At 40.2% G+C, this 15,346-nt stretch overlaps 1 protein-coding gene across 2 annotated transcripts in view; it reads right to left on the reverse strand.

Annotated features, from left to right (window-relative positions):
• The window catches only part of LOC138734366 (complement C4-B-like), a 61,920-nt gene that overhangs the window by 488 nt on the left and 46,086 nt on the right, over positions 1-15,346 (reverse strand). For both annotated transcript variants that reach the window (XM_069881995.1, XM_069881987.1), the window contains 14 exons: positions 14,852-14,947; positions 14,358-14,526; positions 13,184-13,350; positions 12,568-12,726; positions 11,923-11,982; positions 11,362-11,455; positions 10,463-10,631; positions 9,159-9,246; positions 8,456-8,530; positions 6,109-6,217; positions 5,003-5,092; positions 4,526-4,618; positions 3,691-3,774; positions 1,110-1,242 (listed from right to left, as the gene is read on the reverse strand). In XM_069881995.1, the coding sequence (XP_069738096.1) occupies positions 1,110-1,242; positions 3,691-3,774; positions 4,526-4,618; positions 5,003-5,092; positions 6,109-6,217; positions 8,456-8,530; positions 9,159-9,246; positions 10,463-10,631; positions 11,362-11,455; positions 11,923-11,982; positions 12,568-12,726; positions 13,184-13,350; positions 14,358-14,526; positions 14,852-14,947 (1,586 nt within the window). The remainder of the gene's footprint in view (positions 1-1,109; positions 1,243-3,690; positions 3,775-4,525; positions 4,619-5,002; positions 5,093-6,108; positions 6,218-8,455; positions 8,531-9,158; positions 9,247-10,462; positions 10,632-11,361; positions 11,456-11,922; positions 11,983-12,567; positions 12,727-13,183; positions 13,351-14,357; positions 14,527-14,851; positions 14,948-15,346) is intronic.

Genomic DNA, 15,346 nt, shown 5'->3' on the forward strand with positions numbered 1-15,346 from the left:
TGGGTCACTACTGCTGACACGGAGCAACAGGAAAGTGTAAACCCCATGATGCTCTTCCTCCACTGAGGCATCTCTGACATCAGGAGTTATAATAGCCAAGAAACTTCCCTGAAACCTTGTTCCACCAGCAGGTTAATTGAGCTTTGAATTAAGTTTGGGAAGTGTCAGTGCCAAGCTGGGACAAAGCTAACTCTGCTTGTGTTTTAAATGTCACCGAGTAATCATGGGCTGTTTCTATTAGAGTGGCACAAAAAGCTCCAGCATGCACCAATAGAACACAGTGAAGGGGAGTTTAGTTTCAACAGAATATCCTAAAATATTTCCTAATTTTCTGTGTTGAGAAGCTACACAACTTCTGGTGTTTTACAACTGGACTGGAGAAGACTTCAGAGGTTACACCCCTCCTGGGAGCTTTCAGTTGTGAGCAGGCTTCTGTTGAAGCAGGCTGTTGACTTAAGCATTCACTTTGATATAACATAGAGATGGGGAGAAGGTTTCAGGAAGTGATGCTCACAATTTGATTGAAAGGGTCTCCCTCCTAGAAGCTTTCTGAGGCATTGCTTTTCTCCAGTTCCACACAGGGAAATGAAACATTTCAAATGCCTTTCTCGCTGAATATTTAACAGTGTCAGACTAAATTCTTCCTCAGATAAATTCCTTTTTTTTTTTTCTGTGACAGTGAGAAATGAGAAGAGTATCCTATTTGCATGCACAATGTCACAGAAGCTTTAAGAACTGCTCTTAGCCATGCTCCCACCCATTTCTTTTGCAAACACAGGAGTTGTATAAGGTGTCTGCAGTAGATGGAACTGTGTTTCCCATTCTCCTTTTCTTGCTATGAGTTTTTAACCCAGTGAAGTCAGAGCAATATTTTGATTCTGAGAAATGAGGGAACCAGGCTCTGCACAGATACATCAGCTTTGAGATTTGGGTGGCTCAGCTGTTCCCCATGACTACCTTTTGCATCTTTGCCTTTTAGTAAAGCCATCAGAATCACCCCCTAAAAATATTTGACCCACCCTTTCCTTTATGGAGGTATTCTAATAGGTTGAGTGTCCTCTGGATTCACAGTCCAGCAGCTGCTGCTACTTGGAAACCATTGCACTTACTTGTTGTTGCAATCGACTGTTTGCCCATCTCTCCCCATGAGGAGGTACCGTTTGCCAGTGACCATGTCTAGCTTGCACGTGGAGCGTTTTAGGAACTGTCGGTGGACACCCAATTGAATGCTTTCATCATTAGCTGTAGCATGAGAAGAGAAAACCCTATCAACCATTCTAATAAAGAATAGACCCGTAACCCGCAGGACTCAACCCCTTATGATCATCTACTCCACTGCTAAACTAAGGTAATATTTCACTTGGAAGTTGTGGCTTGACATTGGAATAAATGGCCATGCTATGGTAGGATCTATTACTGTTAACATTACCTAGCTAGCCATTTCTATCCTAGCTGGTCGTCTTGGCCTCCACTCAGTAGCTAAAGAAGGAGCTGTATTTCTATAGAGAACTTTCAGGCCTCATGCAGCTTGTTTAAATCGCAGAGATTGAAGGAAAAGCCAGAGGAAAAGGAAAACGTGCTTTTTTATTTCAGGTAGCTCAGGCACATAGTCGTCTTGAAATTATCTAACTAAATTAAAATGCCTTGGGGCTCAATGATCTAGCAAGCAGAATTATAAACTTGCTGTCCTTACTGCGCCTAACTTCAGCTTAATTGAGGTATCTTTTATGATATTGTCTCTGAAGCTGATATGTAGGATGTGCTCAGTGATCTCCACATTAAAATAGCTTAGAAGATTCTGGTTTGGACTCTGGCACAGAAGATTATTTGTGCAAGAACTGTGCTACCAATTGCAGGAGTGGGCATCCAAGGCAGAAGAGAAGGCTACTCTGGTACCACGATGACACAAGAGCTGGAAAGATCCTTATTCACCAGACTAACCACAGGTCATAAGGATGTAGTGTTGTTCTAGCTAAACAATAGTTTTCATAATCCATTTAAAATAAAAGTAAGCATTTCCATTTGTCTTCTGAACCTACCCTGTATTTGTAAAGATTGATACTGAAATAATGCCAGGGTTTCGGAGAAAAAGAATTTACCCTATTAATTCTCACCTACTCTTGGTGATGGCAATGGAGACCAAACTTACTCAACAGAGCCACAGAAAACACAACAGATGTGTAGTTCAGTCATGAGCTGATTTGGTTGCAATGGGTTGCTTTTTCTTCATTGTTACCATGGTTTCATGCCTCTTCCCAGACTTCCCAAGCCTACTGAAAGCCTACTGATACTCACGAGCTGCATCGTATAGCGCAAACCAAAGGAGATTTTAAAGGTATCAAAAAGGAAATGGTGGGAATAGGAGAAGTAATCTCTTCTCTTCAATTTCACATTCAAAGGATGTTTCTCTCAGCTGCCAAGAAACAAAAGTCTTTCCAGTGCTTTCCTGCAAGTTGTGAGTATAAATGCATTGGGGCCTAGAGCTCTAAATCCTGTAAGTTTTCTAGAGGGAAACTAATGAAACTCCTCACCAAATCTCCCATAGACAGTGTTTTGTTCACTATATACGTTATCATTTCCTTGTATATGGAAATTTCTGGCTATGATGGATGCTGTCTCAGGACTTATGAAGTGTGGACCTGATTTTCCAGCAGGAACCGAGCACTGGGCACAGATCACAGCATCTGTGCCATAAAGTACTGGGTGACATTACCAGTCCCCTGGGCAAAGATTGAGACAGTGAACAAATTATTCTGTTCCAGACAGGGAAGATTTCAAAATCTTTGAAGTTGCTTTGTAAAGGTTGTTTCTGACTGCCAAATTCAAAATTGACAACCATGTGATACCACAATGGCTAAAGTTTGAAATGTCATCTGACAGCCTCTCCAGAAATTACTTTGAAGAGTATCAGGGATCACTGATGCTGCTAAGCTCACGTGGGGACAGCTGGGATGGCAGGCCTGCAAAAGGACTTTGAAGGCAGCGCAGATTTTTGCACTGCATCTAAAGGAACAGAAAGGCTTCTTTGTTGTTGCTATAAATATTAAGTGGGAGGTGTCCCTGCGCATGGCAGTGCGGATGGAATTAGATGATTTTTAAGGTCCCTTCCAAGACAAACCATTCTATGATTCTGTGATTCTATGATTGTGGACAAGTCTTAGCCTATTCTACAAGGGTTGCAGGTACTTAATTAATTGAGTAACAAGCACTTCAAATCTCCATCTTGTATCAAAACAGAGGTCAGTGGATATGTCTACAATAGGAAAAATAGTAGATCAACAACAGCAGCCTATTAAAGTGAACTAGCCGATGCAGAAAATCTAATATCCATGCTATGTATGTTTTTGGAGGGTTTATCATAAACTAGGTCAGTTTGGAGCCATGGACTGCATGCAGATGGAATGTCTCTTCTGGTTTTCTTTCACCTGAAAGGACTAAAGCCCATGTACTCTGGGATTGCTACACAACGTGAATGAAAGCAGCCTACCTCTGAGCTGAACCGAACAGTGAGGTAGCTGCATCAAATGAGCCTTTCAGGAAGTCAGTGTTCTTGCAAGCCCTGTGTAGAATTATATCTGACCCCATTTTCTATAGCAGAAGAAGGCATGTTTGTGGATCATACTGGCTAACATTTAATCAACGTAGTTTTCTTACAGGTGAATGAAAGGAGCTAAGCATTTTGATACTTACTGACTTTAAGGACTCTAAGGATTTTGGCCTCATAGTAATCAAAAACATTCTTCTGTGTACTGTTGAGGAGCTCCACCTCATACACTGCAACAGACAAGAACTGTGTGAGGCCAGATGGAAACGTGATATTGCATCAAAAAAATGAAAAACAGATATGCTTTTACTAGATGTCTATACAGAGACTGGTGTACCATCTATTCCCAAATCATGACAGCATGAAACACAAGATAGTAATCCTGTATACTTAATATGCTTATAGAAAGTCAGTTATTAATCAACAGCCTCTAGACTTCTATTCCTTCTGTGTGTTTTTTTAAAGAATCTCCTATATGATTAGATTTTCACTTTTTTCTTGTCCTTCTGTTAGCATTTAACTTACCACAGCTGCCAAATCAGTTTTCCTTTGGTAGCTCTTCCAACTTTCCATTCAAAGAAGAAGCCAGAAAAGCAAATTAACAAAGGAGAAAATAATCATCTAGCTCCACAGAAGGAGCTGCTGAGCTATGGCATGCCATGCAAACCCTATAAATTATCTCAATCCTGTAACATTAGGGATGTAGGGGATGGTGGTGCTCACATTGTGTGTCTTTTCAAAACCATGTATCATAATGTGGTCCATGCTCCCTTCCCCCAGCATCCCACTGCATCATTTCGTGGCCTGTACTTTGCCTTTTCACTCCTTTGATGACTTTGATGTCAAGTGGGTTTATTTCAACTCTTCAGCCTCTAGGCCCTACTCATTTCAGGAAAAGTCTGAATGTATAAAACTAAAAATTTACCCTTATTAAAAAGAATTATTTTTAAACTAAGTCAACAGTGATCTTTCACGTCTTACCATAATCCGCAACAGGGTGGTAGCAGGCAAAACTGAAGCGTGTGGTTTGTGTCATAGCTTTACTGAAAGTTGATTTTTGTTTTGGGCAGGGACCTAGAGCGTAGAAAATAAATTATATACCTGTCTCTGTAGGCATGGATATTTACATAGATGTAGTTTACAGATACTCATACACTGAACATTACTATGGAGAATAAAATAAAAATGGCAGAACAAATTTCTTTAGAGTTATGATTCAGGGGTTTAAGGTGTGTTTTCACATGTGCATATACATTGTATTCAACTATCAAAGCACTCCCTGGATATGTTAATTATTTTTTTTTCAGTTTGGTGCTGAACATACCAAAGGACTCTCTGTGTCCTGTATTATGCACTGGGACAATTGTGATGGTGCTTTCTGGGCTTAACAGTTCTCATGTTAATGGTTCATAGAGGTAACTATCTTCTTTTAGACCAGCCTATTTAGTCATTCCTTACCTTCTGCACACTGGCAAACACTGGCATGGCACACTTTTGAAAGCATGGCGCTGTGCTTTGGAGCACTGTAGAATACACTGCACTTTCTGTCTATGGAATAGAAACAAAATTCATCATCTCAGAGAGCTTGGGTGGGAAACCCTATGCAATAGAAACAACATTTGCAGCCCAGCTTTTCCCTGGTCCAGAGAAATCGGGGTTAGATGCACTTCAGCAGTCCACAAAGGCCTGTAGCTTAGGCACCTAGAGTACAGGGATCACTTTGCGTTTCAGCCAGGCAACAATCTGGGTTGTGCTTCTGGGTTTTCTACGGGGAAGAGACTTATTTATTTGTTTGTTTTTTGTTTGTTTTTATTTCTTTATTTCAGGGGGTAAGTGGTGTTTTTAATTTTGGATTTGGTTGGGGTTTTTTTTTTTGGAGGGGATGAATTTTCATAAAGTTATATTTTTCCCCTTTTATTTTTTGTTTCCTCCAGAGAGAATCCATCTTAAAATCATCTTTAGATCATAACTCTACAGTGAGCAGCGCATTGCACTGTTGCAGAAGGGGGTGACAGGATCACCTATAGTTAGTGGTTTAAACACAGTGTAAACCATCTTGGATCCGTCCGCTTCAGGCAAAGTAGAGATTTGACCTAATTTTCAAATATTGTTTCCATAACTCTAGCAAATGAGGATGATTTGCATTTAACCTTCTTTGAGTGGAGAACGAGACTGGTTCCCCCAGCAAGCACAGTACATATGCCAAACTTCTAATGTTGCCTGAGATGCATGAAAAGACAGTCTGACCAAAAAGATAATGTCAGTGGAACATTCTTAAAAGAGCCACGAGAAACAGGAACCCAGGAAATGTGATTTAAAAATCTGCGAGTGTAAAAGTTTGTGTTTTCAGTCCATTTGCAATAATGGACCGTTCCTGAGAGGATCTCTATTTAGATAATCTTAAGCCATAGTAGTAGAAGGCAGTATTTGAGGCAGGTCATTTTAACACTCAACAAAATCATGTAGTTTCACACACTATGTCAAAACTATCTTTCTGTAGACTGGAGTTTGTTCTTGAGGGTCTCTCTTTTAATTGGTTTTGTGTCATTTTTCTGTGCTCTTACCAGGGTTGTAAAAATCATAAAAGATGGCATTTGCTGGCTGAACCAAGCCCATGGGATTTATTTGCTTTGCCCCGAATGATATACAATCTGGGTCAGGTCCGCTTGTGATCTGGAGGAAAAAGAAACAATAGTTAGGATGAGTAAGCTAACACTTCCTCTCCAGTCAGTTTCTTATTCATTTGTGCTGATACTAGCTGTTGAATCCTTGTTTCTGATGACATAGATGAGTTAATCCTCATAGCTGTAATTCAACTTGAAGACATTACCTCCCATTACTTTATTGGGAGATTTTTGTGGATGAGCTAAGCCTGGTAAAGGTAGTTCTGTGAGATGTGTGCAGGTCTTCTCTGCCTGAAACTCCAGTCTGGACTCGCATCATCAGTACTTTGGGATTTATGTTTCAGCTTTTGCCTAAAGTGACCTTGCACAGGAGTAATGGGTGTAATATGTGTTCATAGCCTATCCTGTACCAGTGGCCACTAGTATATACAATTTCCTTAGTAAAATACTAAGGTCAGGGACAGGTTTTGACCTATGTTAAGTATACAAATCATCTTGGACAGTCATAGCAGCAACAACATCTGCATTTTTTCATTCATCTATTATTTTATTTGGAAAAAATATTGCCTTGCATGTGCCCTTAGCTATGCTAAGGCAAGTCCTGCCTCACCAACCCAGTGGCCTTCCATGTGGGAGTGACTACATCAATGTACAAGGGAAGACCCTTGGATGTCATTTATCTGGACTTCTCTAAGGTCTCACATCTTTCTCTTTAAATGGGTGAGATATGGGTTTGATGGATAGACTCTTCGGTGGATAAGAAGTTGGTTGGATGATCACACCCAGAGGTAGCTGTCAATGGCTCAAAGTCCAGATGGAGATCAGTGCTGAATGATGTCCCTCATGGGTCTGTTCTGGGACTGATGTTGTTTAATATCTTCATCAACGTCATAGACAATGGGATTGAGCACGCCTTCAGTAAGTTTGCAAATGACACCAAGCTGAGTGGTGAGGTTGAACCCCTTGAGGGACGGGATGGCATCCAGAGGGACCTTGAACAGCTTGAGGAGTGGGCTAGTAGAAAACTCATGAAGTTCAACAGTGCTAGGGGGTGAAGAGATTGACAGCAGCCCTGCAGAGAAGGACTTGAGTATCCTGGTCAGCGAGAAGATGGGCATAAGCCAGCAATGTGCACTCGCAGCCCAGAAAGCTAACCATATTCTGGGATGCTTTGCCAGCAGGTCGAGGGAAGCGATTCTGCCCCTCTGCTCTGCTCTGCTCTGGTGAGACCACACCTGGAGTACTGCATCCAGCTCTGGAGCCCTCAGCACAGAAAAGACATGGACTTGTTGGAGAATGTCCAGAGGAGGGCCATGAAAATGATCAAAGCCCTGGAACACTTTATCTATGAGGAAAGACTGAGAAAGTTTGGATTGTTCTACTTGGAGAAAAGAAGACTGTGAGGAGACCTTACTGTGGCCTTTCAATAATTAAAGGAGGCTTATAAGAAAAATGGGGAAAAACTTTTAAGCAAGGCCTGTAGCAAGTGGATGAAGAATAATGTTTTTAAACTAAAATAAGAAAGGTTTAGACTAGATATTAGGAAGAATTTTTTTTTTTGCTGAGGGTGGTGAAACACTGGAACAGGTTGCCCAGGGAGGTGATAGTTGCCCCATCACTGGAAACATTCAAGGTCAGGTTGGACTGGGCTTTGATCAACCTGGTTATGTTGAAAATATTCCTGCTAACCACAGGGGTGTTGGACTACATGATCTTCATGGTCCTTTCCAATCAAAACAATTCTATGATTCTCTGTGCTTCCTGCAGGGATCTCCCATGCTTTGGCTGTGTAGGAGAAGAAACTCAAGTGGGTATATCCAAAATATGGTGAAATATGCATAGAAACTTGGGGTTTAGATGTTTACACTGGTTTATCAATATATGGAACTCTATCCAGAAATACTGAACTTCACATGCAAGGTGTCCATGTGGAATTTTCAGGACTACCATTTAGCACTTTGTTAATGTTGGATGAAAAGCATCTCTTATGGCCAGAGAGGATTTCTAGGATTTCTCTGTTTTGGTTTGGTTTTTTTTTTGCTCAGAGCCCAGATCTCGGACATGGACTACATACATTTCCTAGAACACAGAAAGGTGGAGGATGACGGTGTATGTTTCCCTTCTTCTCCACCTCCACCCTCACTCAACTGAACTGTTCAATAATAATATGTGACAAAAATCACAGGAAGGTAATGGGGTGTGAAAAACAATTTTGATCAGATTTAAAAACGAATCTATATATGCAATGTGAAATGGCAGAGGTAGTAAATTTATTGAATTTCCTTACCTCACCAAAGTAGAGCAAAACCTTTCCTTCCTTGTACTCATAGTGCTGAATGTATTGGTCTGAAGATGTCACCAACTGCAGGAAAACAAACAAACAAAATCAGAACAAAAAGCCTAGCATAAAAGAAACACCTTTACAACCATCCTCTATATTCTGGTTTGCCTTGTGCAGCTGTTTGCTTTATTCTGCCCTCTTTCTTCCTCCCTAAAGGAGACAATCCTTGAGAGTATGAACCTGGGTAAACCTCCTGCAACTGAGCAGGCTTCAGAAACCCCCAAAAATCTGTAGCCACCTCTGCAAAGCATTGTGGCCCATCTTCCTGTCACTGTGCATTGTGATAAACTGCTTCTAACAGATGTGCTTGCCTTCCCTCTTGCAAGCACAGGACACACCATCCTGGCATGACATGGGACAACAGTGCCAGTGGGGACAGCAATATAACCTAAGGACAGGAACATATTTAAGTGCTCTGGTGAGCCTTGCCTTAATTTCTATTACAACAGACTAAGAAATCTGCTCATCACAAGCTTTTAATTTCTTGAATATATTCACTGAATATTTTATCAGAAGAAGAATAGTGAAAACATAGCTATCCAAAATCTGTTTTGCCTTCTTCATCCTGTGGTCTTTGGAAAGATATTGAAAAAACAATGTTTCTATAGAAAAGACAATAAAAGATTGCACTGAAATGTGTGTTTATAACCTGATCGAGATCCTTTGTGTCAGGCTCCAAGCCACTCAGCAGAGAAAGATCAACCAAGGACATTTTTGGTGTGTTGGAACCTGTAGACCTTTATAAAGGAGACAGTCAGTCAACAGCTGCACTGAACAGCCAAAGGGCTTTGAAAAGTTTGGCACTTCAGGCTTGCTAATGGTTAAAGAAAACATTTTGCTCCATTTAACATTCCTAAGTGGATTTTCATTTGAAAATTAGCTGCCTACATCATTAAGAGTCATGAGACAAAACTAGTAATCTAAACTAGTCAAATGGTCATCCAAAACCAGTTGTCTTGCCTGAAGTTTTCTTCTAGGCTTTTTTTTTCATAGCTGATATGCAGAAACAATCACCTTCAAAGGCAGAAGTATGGTGATGTAGTCACTGCCTTCAGTTTTTCTTCAGTGTCTTAACTACAATAAAGGCAGCTTCACATTATTGTTTAAACTTCTCTCTAACACTCAGCAATGTCCTGCAGAACAGTGGATCGATAGCTGAGCAACTAATGGAGAAGGTGATTCAGGCAGCACACAATTCACTGAATACATGCTTAACTAGGGAGAGTGAATCTTGGGAATTAGGATAACTCTAGTCCTCCCCTGCTATTGTTCATGCTGCTGTTTGAGAGACAGGAATAAAAACCTGGGGAGCAAAACTTGCTCCTGTCAACCTTCACATCTCTAGAAAGGGAACTCAGTACAGCCACCACTTTGTGATTCTCTGACCCTTACCAGACTGTGAAGGGGAGCAAACGCTGATGTTTCATTGCTATTCAGGATGAGAGGATGTCTTTCTTAACAGCTCTGCCTTTGCCTACTTTATCATCCCGACAGGATACATTTTCTGTCTCTTCTCCTGCCTCAAATAGTAGTAGAAATATTTTCTTTTTTATGAGGCCAGGTTGTGACCGTAAAGGAAGCAACAGCATCTCTCCAGAATGCAATGAAACTCTGTAAATATGTTATTACCCTATTCCAGTTGTATATACTTTATTTAATAAAAGACTTCTTTCAAATAATTAGCCAGCCAGACACTTAAGCGTCTCCCCAGAATTTGATGGGACAGAATCTGGAATGGACATTTAAGGTCTATGTAAACTGTTTAAAGCTAATGCGTTGTGTGAAAACTTTTCTCCTGCTATGGTAGAGAAGATGCAGACTCGCCTTCTGTACATACTCACAGAGGATCACCAGGCTTGTTGCCAAGCTGCGGATATGAAGAGCATAGTCCAAGAAGAATTAAACCAAAAAATGAATACATTTTCTAATGAAGAGTTGATCTTGCAGACCTACCTGACACAGACTTTATACTGCAGTGATTCTGCTTTACTGGAAGAGATCACATCCCTTTTCCTTCTGCTGTGGATATCAAACCACTCTATTTGAGACAGTGGCTGAAACGCGCTTTTTTCTGTAGCAACCGAGTCCTCATAATCATAGTTTTCATAAGAGTATGCAGGTTCTGGAGGTGACAGACATGATTAGTTATGCACAAATTTGATTGAGCACCTGGTAATTTGGGTCCTTTTTGTATAATGGTAAATATTAGTGGGCAGTCATGCCATCTCTAAGGGTTTTATAAAAGCGTGCTGTACACCATCTCTGTAACAGTTAAAACTTTGAGGATGATTATAGTAAGAAAAACAAACAGATATAGCTAGGAATGGCATTTAGGCTATGCATAAATATGTAAAGGACAATTCCTGCCTCCATAAGTTAGCTATTCAAACAGAAAAAAAAACCCCAGACATGGGCTGGGAGGATGATGAATACAAACTTCACGGGACAGAAAGCACAGTCTTGCCCATAAGAAAATCCTATGATAAATATGCCCCAAAGAATTTTTAAGGCCACATGGTAGGTCCCTTATTAGTCAGGGGACAGAGGTGGGCCAGAGGCACCATAAGGGGGGTTTACCTCACTCTCCTTCCAATAACAAAGAAAAGTTACTAATAGTACCTGTGTATGTGTTAGGTACCCACTGCACTAGGTAGTCACTCAGATAGTTATTACATTATTTATAAATCTTGATAAGCTGAATGAAACAACGTCTCATCAGAGGTCGGAGGTCTCTCTCTTTTCTTGTTTCATTCGTTTATTCCTGGTTTCCAAGGCTGAGAAGCCATTAAGTACCGCTAACATCTGACCAAATATGTCACCTTTGAGACCACACCACTTCCCTTTTCACTCACCAGAGTGCTCAATGCTCCCTTCTACTTGCACTGTCAAAATCAAATCGTTACACGTGTTGTTCTTCAGCTCAGAAGACCAGTACACTTTTAATATCTAAGACGAAGACACAAACAGCAGACTGCTAAAAACGTCATTTAAATGACAAGGGATTTACTCAGCCAGGACATTCAGCAGATACTGATGGGACATGGGAAGGTGAAGGGAAACACTGGTCTCTCACTGGTCCGACTAGTCGCAGAGGACTCTTGAGGGTATAAGTAGGAGAGTCCTGTGTGCAAATCATTAATGATATGGGATCTTTGTGATAACTCACCATTTCCAAACACAAAGTGGTCTTTCAAACTCCAGCTGCTTCTGTAAGCATTAGCATTTCATGGACTTATAGTTAAAAACAGGAAAAATTGACTGCCCATCCGGACAGCCTGTAGGCCCCACATTTTAGAAATTTGGAGATAAGAACACAAAAGATAAAGCCATGGCAAGCAATTTCTCACTCTGTTTTAAAAAAAAGGGATTAAGATAAGTCCAGTTGGACTCTGAATTTCTGATTTACAGCTTACACTCATTGTCCCGTTTCCTCTGCCATGTACAGACACTTCAAGTTTTCTCCCAAGTTCAAACTGCAAACGAAAGGGGGAGAAAAAAATTAGTCTGTGCTCAGAACTTGATCTGTTGTTTTCCTGTGATCTTGATGATCTTCTATGTCCCTCAGAAATGGAGTAGGGAAAACCTTTAGCTATGGAAGAGGTTGAGACCTCAAGTCTCACAAGATTTTTTAATATACTCAGCTGGTGCATCTTACTCTGCCATTTTGGGGTCCAGGAGATATATTTTCCCAACATCACTTGCTCCTCTGTAGCCTGCATTTAATATTTACATAAGTCTCAACACACTGAATATCAGAATATTCCCCTTAAGTGTCATTGAGTAACAAGACTTGCGCTCCTGGAGACTCTCCACTGTTAGGGGACATTCATCACCAAAATCCCTGAAAAGGCAGGAAAGGACCTCTAAAGTGTGCTGCTAAACATCTGCTGATTTTTTTTCTTTAAAAGTGTTCTTTTAATTGACATATTAAATTATGAAAATATTATAAACCAACTACATCGTATTGCTTAACATGAGAAAATCTAGCCAGCTGATCCAATGTTTGTCCTGTCTGAGGATAAAAAGCTTGAAACAATGAGTGATTGTAGATTGTATACCTCTAGCTGCTTCTGAATCGCTTCGTTAGTGTCAGTCAGAATAAAAGTATAGTCTTTTCGTCTTCCAGGTGTTGCCAATTTTACAGTCAGGTTGGTGGGAACAGTGTTCATTGTCTGTATGCTGTAAGCTGACAGAGCTTCTAGGGCCACCACTGTGTCCTAGGTGAGAAAGAAAGGCAAAACCCATAACAATTATGCCAGGTTATTTCAAGAGTATGTAAGATGACATGATCAGTCACCTAGAGCCATTCTTCGGTTTTATGTTTTTTGCTGCTTTGAAGTTCTCCTGTATCTGTCTGTTCCTACCCCCACAGACTATTATTTTCATTTCCCAGCTGCTTCTTTTAGATTTAAGATCCTTAAACCCCAGAGTTCTGATCTTGGATTACTATAAATTTTCATAAAGACAAAGAATATTTGCTGGCTTGCAACTGTTTTATTTTGGCCCATTTTTAATTCATGAGCCAAAATCTTTAGTTCATTCTGTAGTACTTCATACACCAAAGAAGTACAGGATTAACTGTTATGATACTTTCTAATCTAAATGAAAAAGTGTTTAAAGGCCTTTTGTTTTCTTCCCTCTGCCTGAAACTCCAGCTAAACTGTTGTCAGACACCTGTGTAGAGCAGTATCCTCCACCATAGTTCCTTCTTTCCGTCAACCACGTAGCAATAGGCTTTGCGTACTCCATGTCTTTCAGGAGCAATGTTTGAAGCAATGCGTAGGCAGTGGTTTCCACTGAGATCGCATCCTTGCCATTTCCCCAGTAGCGCTGCTGCTTTTCTGCAAGAATAACTCAGATTTGAAACCCCTTGGTAAAGACATGTGCCAAAAATGACTGCTGTTCTACAGAGTAGATATTTAATGTCAGAGATCTGAGGAACCACAAGATACTGATGCCATCATGAAACCAACAAATCAGTTGGGAATCAGAAACCATGGAAAAGGAAATCATGAGTTTCAATTTTGACTTATCCAGCCGTCACAGTCTTACAATCCCATTCTACAGTGATGTCCATCTGATAGAATGGTAGCATTGTGTCTCGTGGTCCCCAAGAAATAACAGCATAAATTATGCCCATAAATTCAGTCTTGATTAAGAAGAAACATATTCCCTATGCCTACACTATGGCTATTGAACCATAATGTAGTTATCAAACAAACAGATAGAAATTAATAGTGTGGCAATACAGCCAGACAACCAACTGACTCAGCACTGGCCACAGCCACACACTGCAGGGGAAGAGGTGACATCCACGTGGAGCTGGAACAAAGCACTCAGAATTGGTGGGGTCGGCTTTGAAAGCAGACGGGCTGGAAAAGATACCTTCCCTCTTGCTCACAAATCCAGTCTGGACTACTTCCACATGTAGCTGTTCATTGCTTTTTACCTATCAAAAGTTTCTTCTTTGTCAGCTGATTTGGACCTTTTTTTTTTTTTTAAATGCACTTTATGGGAGTGGAAACTTTGGTACGCAGCAAAGGGAAACAGAAAAGGTAAATAAATATTAACCATGGTATTGCTGCAATTCCAGCATCAGGTAAGACCATGACCCAAATTTTACAATATTAAGCTCTTACTTTATAATGACATTAATTACACAAATTGCATATCACAATTTCAACATTGAAATATTTAATTATGCAATTTAAATAATAAAGTATATTACACAAATACATACACGCTCCTGTAAAATTAAACAGCTTTCATTTACTTGAAATTGTTTTGTTCGTATAAAAGAGTATTTAAGGAGCTCTCTAACTGAATTTTTAAGAATGGTTACCAGTACCTGGGTCAAAAACAGAACAGCCCCTTAATTTTTCTTTCGCCAGCTGGGCTTCTTCACTATTAGACTGCACAAGCGTCAGAGCATAAGCAGTGATGGCTATAGAATAGCAATTACTATTTCTTGACAGTTGATTTTTCATATAGGCCACTGCTCTTCTAACTACTTGTACCTGTGGATACAGAATGAACCCATTTGAAAAGGTCATCCAGCCCTACTAACTGGTACAGCTAGTGTGAATACTAGGAAATTGGAATACTTCAGTGCAGTAATTTTTGAGACAATTCTAATCATTTTAGCTTAGTGGTTAAAGCTGTTGGTGATGGAGTGTGTAGCTCAAAACACCTTGTTGTACATCAGGCCTTGACATCTTTTCCTATCCACCACAGATATAAACAGACTTTTACCTTCTCATTTGCAGTACATTAAGACAGTAGGGTGGGCTTGCCATTGTGCCATAGCCTTCAGATTTAAAGGTAAAAAGTCAGGATTCCTACCACATCAGACGACTCATAGACCCGTACAGTTTGTTGCAATGCTATGGTTACAAAGGCTGTTAAAGCCAAGTCCTCTTCTGCTGACCCAATGCCACCCTGAAAGATGAACCATGAAATGGAAAATGTAAATGTCATACACTTACGATTAATTTTTTCGTGGAGTCAAGGACATTCAAACCCTCTGACCACAGACCATGCAGTTTTACCCCTCAATTTTGCTCAGTAACTTCTGTCCACCTAAAGCATATCTTCTACAACGGCAGCCAGTTTGCATTAGACAACGTTAAGAGATTAGGAATCCACTACATCATTCAGAGCTGGCAATCAAGTATTTAATTATTTAACTCATAGTTAAAAATCTACATTTTCTCACTGGTATATTCATTACTTCGATTTCCAAGCACTAGAGTTTGGGGTTTTTTTTATTTCTCTGCTATTCTCTATAGACCAAAGGACCCTTTAACACTCAGAACTTTTATCCTGTAAGGATTTTGT

This window comes from Phaenicophaeus curvirostris, chromosome 1 (genome assembly GCF_032191515.1).
Source record: "Phaenicophaeus curvirostris isolate KB17595 chromosome 1, BPBGC_Pcur_1.0, whole genome shotgun sequence".
NCBI lineage: Eukaryota > Metazoa > Chordata > Aves > Cuculiformes > Cuculidae > Phaenicophaeus > Phaenicophaeus curvirostris.